The sequence below is a fragment of the Talpa europaea genome, assembly GCF_964194135.1.
Source record: "Talpa europaea genome assembly, chromosome: 15".
Classification (NCBI taxonomy): domain Eukaryota; kingdom Metazoa; phylum Chordata; class Mammalia; order Eulipotyphla; family Talpidae; genus Talpa; species Talpa europaea.
In genome coordinates, this window is record NC_140083.1 from 34,866,649 (window position 1) to 34,880,329 (window position 13,681).

Genomic DNA, 13,681 nt, shown 5'->3' on the forward strand with positions numbered 1-13,681 from the left:
TCTGCTTCTTTCTCAAGTTTAGCTCTATTCGTATTAGACAAATAGACAAGGTAAGGATGGAAACGTGAAACTGGCTTTGTGGCATGAGTCCCATCCTTTTGGAATGCCATTTATTTATGCCAAAAAGCCCTCATTTCTTTATTAAAGTCAATAATGTTGAAGGCTTAAGATTGCGATTACAAAAAAATACTGTGACTATAAATCTAGGTCTTTATTTCCTTAGAGAAACTAGGCAAGTTAAAAGTTGGATTGTTTCCCCACCTGTGAATAAAAACAGAAAATTTTCTTGTTTATAGTAAAATGTTTTGTAGGCTACTTTCTATAAGAAATCTGCTCTAGGATTAGTTTCTTATCTATTATACTTCTACATAAACGCTCCATAATTTCAGCCTAAGTAGCTCTCTAAGACTCTTCTCATCGAACCTTTTGCAAAAATAAAGAGGTTTCAAAGAAACTTCATTATCTGTGTATGCTCCAAGGTAGAGAATTCTTGAGCAGGACTTTCAAACAAAGATGAGCTTTTGGGCCCTCTCTCAAAACCTGAATGTTCAGTGTCTTGGTGAAAAGCCATGAAATTCCAGAAAACTCGCTGGAGAACAGCCTCTGGGGCTCAGTTCTCATCCACATCCGTGGAACAAATCCAAATGGAAAGAGTCCTAAACATTTGCCTCATTTGGTTCACCTCCAAACAGAAAGTGAGCCATCCTTAAACATTTTAGGCAAGAATTTTCAATGGGAAAGTGTAGCACGGTGGCCCAACACTTTATCTACCCTTTGAAGCACAGAGTGCTTCTATTCCCTTGGAGACCACCAGACCTGCATCCTCCTAGAGCCACCCAAAACAAGCCATCCAGTAAATTCTCACAGGTGCCTGCTTCTTTCCAACAATATTTCTTGATTTCTAAGAAGAAAGCCATACTTTCCCTTAGGAAGTTTAAAGATAAAATAAATATTTCTTTAAACATGCTAGCAAATGAAAGACCAAGCAATTAGTTTGGTCACTGCACTCAAAAATATCAATTAATATTGCAAATACACATCCTAAATCTTTCTGTGAATCAAGAAAAGGAATGATAAACAACAGTATAACTTATCTCATATATCTCATTTATTCATTCAAAGATTTTTGAGCAATGGTTATATAACATAAAATAATATTTAGATATTAAAACAGCCTTAAAATTTCTAATATATCTCTTTCCAAGAAATTCTTTCTTCCTCTTTCCTACCTACTAAAAAATTTATCACTGAGTTAGTGTTTTTCTACTAATTCCAAATTGGACAAACAGAAAGACAAAAGGGAGAGATAGCTGGCTGGCTGCTGGCTAAGGTTTCCTTTGAGATACAGATTTGTGCTCTATTTTAAACATTGCCTTTTTCTTGTGTTTTTTTTCTTCTTGCCCTTCTAGAAAAATCTATCCAAGATGACTGTCACTTACTCCAGTAAAGTAGCAAATGCGACTTTTTTTGGATTTCATAGGTTACTCCTCAAGTGGAGAGGCAGCATCTACAAACTACTGTACAGGGAGTTTATTGTTTTTGCTGTTCTCTATACAGCAATAAGTTTGGTGTACAGGTACTTTCCTTTGCATGTCTCCTTAGATGGCCTCAAATATGTAAGAATACAGTCTCAAAAATCAGATCTCTGGTTGCCGCTGACTTTTGCATTATGTAACCTCCTCCTTTGCATGATCCTCTCTGTTGCCTTCTTCTCCTCGGGACAGGGTATTTAATCCACACCTAACCATTTCTAGGATGTTAAATAGACTCTAACCATCATGTTCAGGTGGCTCACATCCCACCCCCACGTTAATTGATCATGATGACGTATTGTGCTTCAAGAATGTTTTTATAAACATAAAATGGAAGATTTATACTTAGATCCTCACTACATGATAATTTGAATGGCAAAGTCCACAGACAAGTAATTATTTGTGCCTCGCTCAACTATGACATTCATAGTTTGAATTTGTGAGTTGACAGCCTATAGCAACTACCAATGAAATTAACATGCTTGTGAATGGTGACTATCAGGCAGCTGGCCTTCCTTTTGCCTGGAATGATCAGATCTTACCTAGGATGATGTCCATCAATGCTACCAATAACCTTAACTAAAGAAAAGGCCCCCCAAATAATTTATTTTCTTCATATTTTCTAAATTTGGGGAATGTTAGGTCACAGAAGGAGATGTTTATTCTTTATGTCATCACAACCTATGCCTGTCCCATTGACAGAAAATTTGAGCAATATCATGTCCAAGAAACACTTTTATAACTAAAAATTATAATCTCAATAAAATTTTATCAGTATTATAAAAGGAAAGCTTCACGAGTTTTTTAAATTAATTTTAATTTAATTTTTAAATTTTAATTATTCATTTCTCTGGAGAAATGAAAGCTTAAAATATAAAAGGTAAAGGTTTTTGAGGCTGTATTTCCACCTTTTCTATGTGCATTAGTTTGTTATTTCTCTTCTGCATACAGATGAACAAATTTGTCTATCACTGCTCTCATCTACATTCTTCCTTGCAGCAACAGGACCCCATTTGAAGAAGAGGGATATTAATTTGGCTGGCTGATAACTATCAAACGTAAAATAGGAAGAGCAATTTTGCTACACATGGAAGCTACTATTCCAAACAAATGTATATATTGGTATACATTTTGGCAAAATATCTTAACAGGGGAATTTTCATTAAAAACCTTTAATAACTCTTAACTATGTCTTATAAGATATTATTGACAATTATTGATGTGTCACCTAATTCTTCAGAATATGAAATGGTGGGAGACACATGACTGTTCAGGATAATTGTCTCATTAGTTTATTTTTACTAATGTGTATCTACTGCTGCTACTGCTACTTAGAATAGCATAGCTCTCAGAACAGTTGCAATGCAGCCAGAAATGCTCTATGGAGCTGTACCTTCGGCTCCAATATCTTATCTATATTCCACAAAATTGTATGCATATGTTTTTCCTAAAGACCAAAGAGTGCTTATCATTTAAGTTCAACTGAAAAAAAATGTACTGAAAGAGTTCCTTATAGTTGACTATAAGCTGAATTTGTGAAGAAAGTCAAATCTGGTTGTAAAAATACATAAACATAGCTTCATTCTCTGGCCTACTAATGACCCCGTTTTATTAAATCCCATTATATGCAAATAATTATGATTAGCAAAAATTATAAGACAGAACCAGTATTCATTTATTTGATTATATCTCTTCCTACATTGGGATGGATTTGACAAAATAATTCTTACAGTACTTTTGACTTAGTTAAATTTCTTTGTTAACTAAATATTTTCCTTGGCAAATTATTAATACTAAAACCACTTAACTATTAAGTATGATACCATGTCAAGTGGTTTTATATAGATTCTATTCTTTAATCCTTTAACAAATGAAAGGTTTAACCCTATAACAAATGAAAAAACTGAGGCTCAGAGAGATTTTAAATATGCTCAAAATCCAAATCTGACAGATCTGGATTCAAGTCTGGCTTCCTTTGAAGCCCATGCTTTCCATGTTAAATCTTCTCTCACCATCCCTATTTGAGTATCAAAAACATTTAGATAACTTGGTCCTCAGCATGACCCTGATAGGCCTGTGCCACTAGCTGATGCCTCTCTTGTCAGTCTTTTTCTGACTTCAGAAATTCTGACACCTCCTGCAAAGTTGAGGCAGGAACTCCAAGCCCACCTCTGACCCCAACACCCTCCATCTCAGCACCAGCTGTGCCAGCAGTTCCGCATCTGCCATCTGATTGGTGGTTCACTGTTACCTTATCATCCCTCTGCTTCCTTCATCAAACTGCTACTGACCTAAAAGGGCATCTGACATATGTTACAATGGCATCTCCCTGGGATTCCTGCCTCCCTTGACCAGCTGCACTCATTCATTTATGTAAATTCATTTGAGATGCTTCTCTTTCTAAATTTTGATCATTATTTACTTGCCTTTGAGACTTTTTCTATGATTTGAATCTCCTTGCAAAAATGTAATTATCAATAATAGTTCCATTAAATGAATATATGTTTAACAATAGCAGAAAATGGGTTTGGGTCAGATCTATATTATAAATTTTGATATTTGATATAAATATAAACCCACCAATTTTAATAATAAAAATTTTCACTTTTAATTGCTAGGTCTTCGTGATTTACATTTTAAATAATTGAGCTTTAAAGTGAGCAATTACATCCCTTGTGCTGAGTAATATTCAGGGAAAGCAAAATCAAGAAGTCAAAATTCAGGATTATTATTTAATAATTACTTTAATCCATTTAATCAAGACACATTTTTAAAGTAGACCTGATGAATAATTGAAAAATGGACTCTTTCAGATGATATCTTACTCCAAATGCAAAGCATTGATCATTGTAAAGTTTAAAAATATAAAGTATTTAAAAATAAAATGGTTAACAAAATCCCACTATCATGTGGTCGATAATATTTAGTATTAAAAATGTTCGTAATTGGAACATCAGCGATTTAAAAGCTTTTCAGATACATCCGCTTAAGTAGAAAAGTTATTGCTCCTTAAAAAATTTAAGATTATTTGTGCTTAATTGTTTGCACTTAATGTCACTTGCAAAGCAGGTGCAGAAGTATAATATCATAAAGGGCTGTGCATTTTATTTTTGCTCCAGATTGTTACTTACAGGAGCCCAAAAACGTTACTTTGAAAAATTATCAATTTACTGTGACAGATATGCTGAACAAATTCCAGTAACCTTTGTGCTTGGTAAGTATAGGTACCACGCAGAATGCAGCCACACAGCTGTCTCCTTTAGGATGACACCAATGACTCTGCATGGGAGTGTGTCCAAGCTGAGAGGCATGCCTGAAAACCACCGCTTGCAATAGAACCAGAATCATCCTTAAGGTTTGCCTTCAGGGTTGCTTTGGCTAAATTAACCCCCAACAAGTTTGAGGTAATACTCTGTTGGACAATTAAGCTTTCTCTTCACTAACTTTCCTTTTTTTGCCATCAACATTTGAATTCTAACGGGTGCTACAGCATTGCCAGGCACAAATTACCTTTTTTCTGGAGGGCAAAATCATAAGGTATGGCTAATAACATTTTTATACCCCAACTCCCACAAAGGCTAAAATTCTGCTAAAGCATCAGTGCCAACAACGTGTCTGCTATAGGAAATTGCTTTATAATTTCCTGTTGTCCTACAGGGTTTTATGTGACTCTGGTAGTGAACCGATGGTGGAACCAGTTTGTGAATCTGCCCTGGCCGGACAGGCTGATGTTCCTCATCTCCAGCAGTGTTCACGGAAGCGACGAGCACGGGCGTCTGCTCAGAAGGACGCTGATGCGCTATGTAAACCTCACGTCCCTGCTCATCTTCCGCTCGGTGAGCACAGCTGTGTACAAAAGGTTTCCCACCATCGACCATGTGGTTGAAGCAGGTATGGTGAATGGTTTCTCCTCCCCTGTGTTCACCTCACCCTAGAGAGCGACCTCAAAATTCCTTTGACAATTCCTTTTAGTCATTCATTCATTCATTCATTCATTCATTCATTCAGGAAACATTTATTGATCACTGCTATTTGCCCAAAACACTCTTAAGTGACAAGTAAGACGTAGCTCCTGCCCTCAAGAAATTTACTTGAGGGGAGAGGAGGGAAAGACACAGTCAACCTCAAATTAAATCCAGACAGTCACAATTTCTTTAGATAAATAGAATAACAATATATTTATCAGAACCATTTGAAATATTACCTTACATTTTCTAGACATTTACGGTTAAATAGTGTTAACTTGGACCTCAAAAAAAAAAAATATGAGAAAGGTAGGAAACAGATTCAGGACCTGACTTGGATCTTGTGGCTAATTTGTGGGAGATTGAAGATGCAATTCAGACTTTTCCCAAAACAAGTAGCTTCTGGAAGGATCCCGAGTATTGGCATCCCCTGAGAGATGGTGGTAAAAGGCTGCTTCCGTTTGGGTCTCTTGTGTCTCTATTCCTCAAAGTAGATGCAGTTATTATTCTACCAGGGTTCCTGGGCACAGTATTCTGATTTTACAGATTTCTGAGAACCAATCATGCTGGAAGGATAGTTCTCTTTGGTATATTATCATTTAGCAAAAAATGGTGACTACCCTGAGGGGGGAGTCCTATGCCCTCAAAATACTAACAAGGATGGGGGGGAGCAAATATTGTTTAAAAATGAATAATGTAAAAAATAAATAAAAATACTAACAAGAATATAAAACAATGGTAATTCTCTAAAAATGATTATAATGAAAACATTTGGTAAAGAAACTATTAAACCAGCCTTCAGTGGGGTGAGTATTAAACAAAATAGTTATTGGCATGTGCTGAATAATTATCAGTTGTGCTGTGTTATTATTAACAGATTTGATAGTTTGTGGGACTGTATTAATGAATGTATAAATGATACAAGACCCGTGAGCACAGCTTCAAATTAGGTTGTTGCACTTTATCTCCATTTCTCAAGTGTCCTTGAAAATAGCTTTTTTGTTTAAGAATAGATTTTTTGCTTGTTTGGGGGGGTTTTCTTGGCTTTTGCTTGACTTGATTTTGCCTTCTTAGGTGGGCAATATTGATAGTGACTAAGAACACGGAGAGAGAGTTTGAATCCTGACTCCCCCACTTAGCTACTTGTGTGTTACTTAACCATTCTATACTTCAGTTTCCTCACCTATAAAATGAGTTTATTATATTTTTATAATAATACCTATTTCATATAAGGATTAAATAAGTTAATAAGGATTAAATAAGTTATTATTTGCTAAGTGTTTAGAGCAATACCTGGTATATGGTGTTATGTGAGTCCTTGCTATTAATAATGAAATCAAGTACAACAGCATATCCATAGGTCTTTGCTCACTTTAGAAGACTCATTTGATTGATATCCTAGGGCTTTTTGACTACTATGACCAGCAGGTTGCAAAAGTAAAGGTGGAGATAAAGAAAGAGGAGAGTGGAAGATGTTGTTAGGATATGGAGCAAGACATGAAAGGTAATGCAAGGAGCTGAAAGGATGGATTGAGGTGTAGGGTATGAGTGCCGTGGCAAACTCACAGCTATACTGTGATGTAAAACCATTAGGAACTTAAAAAAAAATTAACTGCCATGCCTCTTCCAAATTTAAAAGTTGCATTTTGCTTCAAAATGACCAAGTGTAAAATGCTATTTGATAATTTTCGTACCCTCCTGTCTAAAGAATCAAAGCAATAAGATTTCCCACCTCTGAAGAAAGACCTAAAAGCAAATGAGAGGTGTCTGACCCACCCCAAATTGATGAGCAAGAGCTAGAGTTTGAAGGTGATATTTCTGTAGTCCTGATGCATCCTGGAAGCAAAGAGAGTGCATTCAGATAAAAAATGGATGCCAGGCCCAATTCTCAAAGCAAATCTCCTGCTCTTAACATCACCTTTATATTAAAAGTATGTTGGGAAAAGGACAGGTTGGCAATGAAAAAAAAAAAGCCAGCCTTTGTGTTCTCTGCTCACACATGAACTCAAAGAGGCCTGAGTTATGCTCAGGTCTGAAGGGAAGAAGATAACATGAAGTGAAAAGAATACAACTCCTTTAGATGTATTTTTCATAAAACCAAGGCTTATTGTTTGTCAAACTTGTGCGAAGTCAGTCATGTCCTTGCATTCAGCTTTTTTCTCTTTGCAGGACATTTAGAGTACTAGAAAACCAGTATTCCCCCAATTTCCAATCCCCCCCACTATTGCAAGAGTATCTGGAAATAATGCACTCCTGGATGTGCATTCAAACGAATGTGTCTCAAGGTGTAATCTGCACACCATAGGCCCGCTGTATCTTGAATAACTTAAGTCATTTATTTTAAATGCATATTCCTGGATCCTACTCAGACCTACTGAATCAAAACTTTTGGTATAAGACCTCGGAAACCTATAGATGCTCCTCTGTTGCTTTTTTACAGTCTGAAATTTGAGAAATACTGAGTCTTTTGGGGGAATGCTTATTTTTTCTCTCCACTGGAGTAAAAAAAAAAAAAAAAGACTTTGTCAACCGCCAAGTAATTAATTACTGTTAAAAAAAAAAAAAGAAGAAGAAGAAGAAGTACAGGAGAGAATTCAAGTTTTCAACCTCATTAGAGGTTCTACAGTTCTAGAGGGGATTTGGGGTCACAGTTTGGCCAGAAGCTATTGTCTGCAGAATTTGAATTAGATCTGCTCGGACATAATGAGTCTCATTGTGATGAAATTTTTACTTTAAGGGTGGATTGGCTGAAGGAGGAAGAGACCTGAAAGAGCAGGAGACTAAAGCCTTTGTGAGTGCCCCTGGGGCCATCACTGATTACAATGAAAAGCTCTCTTTAATTCTTTTTTTCTTTTAAAGATTTATCTTTTTGGGCCTCCCCTGGTGGCACAGCGGTTGAGCGTGAGGCTGCCCCCCCCACCCCAGCCTCTGCAGCGCTGGGTTCGTTCCCCGGCCACCGAGGAGGGTCCCACAAAAAAAAAAAGATTTATCTATTTAAGCATACAAGAGCTGGGGTGTAGGCCAGAGATGGCAGGAGGTTGGGGGAGGGTAAGAGGATTCACCAGAGATAAGAGTAGGAAGCAGAACAGGCAGATCTACTGAAATCCACTGCTGAGGGGAGCAGCAGGCAAGACAGGAGACATGTGGGTCATCTCCCTGGCTGGGGAACCAACGAACTGGTGCTGCAGTGGCTGCTGATAGCTTCATAGTGCTGAGACTTAACCCCTCGCGCCACCAGGGAGGCCCTCTTTCATTCTTAATAAATGTGTTTTCTCCAAAGGTAGAAAAGGGGGTGGCGGAACTTTTGCACACAGAGATATAGTTTGTTTGCAAGGCGCTACCCTCGGAATTTGGGGGAGATGCTACAGGGGCCAGTGCCTTCCTGTCTGCCCCAGGCCAGCACAGGGGTGGGTGCCCTCCCTGTGCACTCCCTGGACGTCCTGCTCCTTTCTGCAGCACAGGGGGACTCAGTGTGCCCATGGGCTGAGTGCCCAAGCCCTCCAACTGGGCAGATGTCCCCGCCACTCCCTGACTGTCCTTAGCCTCTGCCAATGTTTCTTTGAAAAACAGGGAGTTCATGGGTGGAGGAAAATATTTGGCACATCCCCTTGTTATAGGACAGGGAGAGGGGCAGCCCAAGCCCCGCAAACCTGCCTATTCTACATGGGTTCTGCCATCCGCCGCATCAACACAAAACATAGGAGACTTTAATGGGAAGGAACTTTAATTAGGAAACAATACAGGAAAGGCAAAGAGTCTAGTTTCTAAATGAAGCACCCAAAGTTACCCGTCCCCTCGTGGGTAAAAGTCCATCCATATGGGATCGGCCCAGAGCAAGGCCCCAAAGCCTGCTAAAAGTCTAAAGCATCTTCCAGTGGGGACCCACAGAAAAGGGTCACAAACAACCGGACAAGTCCGGAAGGAAAAGAGCAAAATCAACATCAAGATAAAAGCTGCCATTGTCACCTCCCCATGGGTCTCACCCACATCTGTGTCACCCAGTCCACAACCAAAACACAAGCGCAGTTTCTTCACGTGTCTCCTGGCTCCATCCTGCTTCCTACCTCAATCTCTTCTGCAGCTTCTCCTCTTCCTGCTCAGCTCCACCCTCCCTTGGGTGGGGCAGGGAACCTCCCCCTTTCCTCGGGACCACCCTGTTACACCCTGAGCCTAGACCCGGGCATCTGCTGGCCTGAATGGAAAGAGGGCTGGTGAGTTAAATGCAGGGGTAAAGACGGAGGGAGACACTGCTGAGAAGAAACCCTCCTGTCAGGTGACCCCCTTTCATTACATCACCTGTCAGGAAAAGTACGTGTTCTCCAAATTCAGTCTGCTTTACAGATTGTTTGAAATCAATATTGTTGAAAATTCAGTTGCTAAGAGATTCTGATACAGAGGGTCTGGGGTAGTGGGATGAGTACATAGTACATTTTCCAAGCTCCTGGAGACCTTGGTGGGTGGGGGGGGGTCTCTGGATCACAGTCTGAGAAACTGTAGGTTGTAAGGCCAGCCATGTTTGCCTCCACCTCCACCTTCTTCTTTTTTTAAAGATTTATTTATTTTTTATACAAGAACTGGGGTATAGGCCAGGGGTGCAGGAGGGTAAGAAGATTCACCAGAGACAGAGTGGGAAACAGAACAACTGGCAGATGGATGGAAAACGCTGCTGAGGGGAGCAGCGGGCGAGCTAGGAGAGGTCTGACACACCATGTGGGTATCTCCCTGGCTGGCTGGGATTGAACCCATGGTGCAGAGGCTATGGACAGCTTCACAGTGCTGCGCTCAACCCTCTGAGCCACTGGGGAGGCCCATGCCTCCACCTTCTCCTTTCTTCAGGGAGTGCCTTCACCACAGAGATTAAGGCCTGCCCGGGAGGAAATGAGTTAGAGGGCAGAGAGAACCACAGCCGCTTGACTGGAGCTGGACAAACTAGGTCTCTCACCTGCTAGACCCTGAACTTTCCTCGCTTCCAAGTTGGAACATCAAGTTACATTATTCTGGAAAATTAAAAAGAGTAAAAATGCATGCCACTGTGGAAATATATATGCTTTGATGTTATAGGTCGAATTTCTCAAATCAAACTTTGAAAAGTTTTCATTTCTGCTGACATGGAAATAAAGATATAGCAATTGAATTCAAAATAATATCTATTATGTTGAACGTCTGCTGAACTAATCTGTTATCAGCTATTTACCAGAGAAGCTGTAACAGAGAAGTCTGTTATTTTGCCTACTGGCTACGAACCTGCCCTGGAAAATTTCAGTCATTCCAGTTAGCTGCCCTGGATGATGTCATTCAACCCAAGTCAGGTGCACCATTCCAAATCTTTGCCAATTCAAGGAATGACCTTAATTGGGAACTTACATTATGGCATGAGACTGAATCAAAACATTTCCTCTATTTCATAGTGATCAGAAGAAAATATCTCTCTTCAAAATTATCAGGCACACAAGATAGGTAATAAGAAATTATATACATTTCTCTAAAAGAAACACACTAAAGCTGTTGCTAAATCTCTCATGCTTTTGCTCATTAACAGATATGAGCTGAGTGTAGACTATGTGCCGTGTGCTGTGCTGAGCAGGAGCGCACAGCCGTAAGCAAGATCAGGGATGTTCCCTGTCCTCAAGGATCAGTAAAAATTCCTACAAATCTTTTCTTCCATGAATCATTTTCAGAGACAAATATAGATATATTTGCAGCAAAAATTTACACCTCTACATTGTATTTCTATTTCTCTAAATAATTTCCTTCTGTGCTTGGCAGTCTATAAGAATGGTTAGAAGACAGTGAAAAATGAGGACAGTCACCCTTTGTGTAAGTAAAGCCCTGGAATCTTCATAGGAAGTTGCTTGAGCTTTTATGACTAGAGGACCTGATGATACCCCATTAGAATTTTTATGACACTGATGGTTAACAGACTTTAACACAACTAAGCAAGCTCCAATGGTCAAGTAGTTGTTGAGATAAGAGTTCTAACTTTAGTTGCTCTGCCTGGAAGGCTAGCCCACACCCAGAACATTTAGTCTGTGATTTTCTCTCCCTAAGTAAATCAAATGGATTTTGTATAATATTGACTCACTGCCTTTGATCTGCCATTTGAGTTCTTCCTGATGCATTCTGTGGCTCTGGGGCTCCTTGGTCTGTTTGAAATCTCCAACTGCTCTGTTACAGGAGAGGCGATCAGGGGGAGTGGTGGTATTCATGGCTGTGCCAGGTTTTCCTCTGTTGGCTGAACTTTTCCAGGCTGAGTCAGTTACCCCTATATTCTCACATGATGAGCCCTGTGAGTGAAACTTGACTCACCTATGCGCCCTGGCTCTACACAGGAGAGAGAATGCAGACAACTAGCCCTCTTGAATCGATGCCATGGATGGGCAGTCTCAGCTGGGCAGTGTTTGAAGTTTCCCCACAGTTCTGTGTTAGGTGTTAAATCAAGGTTATGTACTCGATACTTCTCAGAGTAAGATCATTGACCACATTCACTGAATTATCAAGGGTACTTACTTAAATTTCAGCCTAGAGAGTCAGAATCTCTGAGGCTTAGCACCTAGGGATCCACATTTTAAACAAATTCCCCAGAAGCACTGCAGAATGTCTGACCCAGACCAAAATACTAAAATAGCTTCCTATGTGATTCTGTGCAGTGGGTCACTTGTTTCCAAACTTTGTCTCAAGTTTGTCACAGTATTTAATAGGCAGACAGTACAATGTGGGCATCGGGAATCTTGAAGGTCCCCAAAAGATTGTTAGGCAGCAGAGGTTAGAAGTTTCTGCAGTAGGGAGGATCTATGTATTCTTTCAACTTTATCTACAAATGGCTTCAGATCGATTCACCCAGGCTACCTGGACAGGTGAGGAGTTAAGAGCGCTGATGTTGTGTGCCATTCTGTGTGTTATGTGTAGGCACAGGACATGAATTTACGACAGGGATATGGCAGACTAAAAATGATTTGCTCCTATCAGGAAAACAGGATTTTTCTAAACGAGGAACTGATTTTTCTCAACCGTATCAACTTTTCAAACTGTGGGTTGTAATTCATTATTGGGCTCTTAAATCATTTTCATGCCTAACAACCAGCATTTTTAATGGAATAGAATGGAATAGGACAGAATAGAACAGAAAATATCAGAGAACACAGCATGTAGAAGGGCCAATAATTGTTTTGTGAACCACTGTTGCCCTTCCCAATGTGAGTCCATCTCTTTTTCAGCCTCATTTACCTCCCTTTTACCAGTTGACAGGGACCTCTAAGTCTCTCCTATTGAATCTAAAGGACAGCTATAATTGAATCTGTGCCTTCATTCATTTGGAAAATATGGAGATGAAAATGAACCAGGTACATTGCAATCTTCCTGAAAAAGTCATTTCTCAAAAGGACTCAGATGCTGAATTCACAGCTTTTTCTCTCAGAAAGAACTGGCAACAAACCTATTCTGCCTTCACATTGGAGATGCAGAACTTTTAGTTCTGCTAAGAGTCACTTGCACACTCTGCTCTGAAGCCAAAGGCATCTGTCTCAGCTTCAACAAAGGAAAAACAGACCAACTGCATAGCAGACAAAATCTATGATGACCAGAATATTGCTGAGCAGTGGACCCGATTAGTCCTTTGGGTTGAGGACAATAAAAATTTGCCTAGAGTAGCAGGTCCTACTACTCCATCAATCTTCAATTCAAATCACCTGTAAATACAAGTATATATGTATTGTGTGTGTATGTATGTGTACGTACACACACAATTGTGTACATATATTGTGAGTGCACATATACATACATACACATATATAAATTTTCTTTTACTATGACTAGAAATATTCAGTAGGGTTTTTGGAATCAGCACTATGAAAATTGCTGAATAAAGCTAAATAATCCAGAAAGAAAAGAGATAGCTAGAGAAACTCTAAGCAGCTGCAATGGCAAGCTAGAATAACACTGTGAGGGGTATGGATAGGGCCTGGGGGAGCTTTGCATGGAAGAAGACAGCAGTGTGAGAACCAACCAATTGCAACTGCAGCAAATCAGTGTCTGTGGTTAACATAGCCTTTGGGGTGAGGACAATGACTACATTCTAAATCACTGTCAGTTAAAATGGCCTGAAGTGCTAATGAAGGTAACATTTTATAAACAAAGAGTTTTATAAAACTCTTTGAATTTATTTTACCAATAATCTAGAGATTTTCT

At 39.4% G+C, this 13,681-nt stretch overlaps 1 protein-coding gene across 1 annotated transcript in view; it reads left to right on the forward strand.

Annotated features, from left to right (window-relative positions):
- Window positions 1–1,424: 1,424 nt before the first annotated feature.
- Window positions 1,425–13,681, forward strand: part of BEST3 (bestrophin 3) — a gene marked incomplete at both ends in the record, with an annotated part of 36,721 nt that continues 24,464 nt past the window's right edge. Inside the window, 3 exons of the mRNA XM_084255347.1 lie at window positions 1,425–1,576; window positions 4,652–4,746; window positions 5,190–5,423. Of these exons, the coding sequence (XP_084111473.1) occupies window positions 1,425–1,576; window positions 4,652–4,746; window positions 5,190–5,423 (481 nt within the window). The remainder of the gene's footprint in view (window positions 1,577–4,651; window positions 4,747–5,189; window positions 5,424–13,681) is intronic.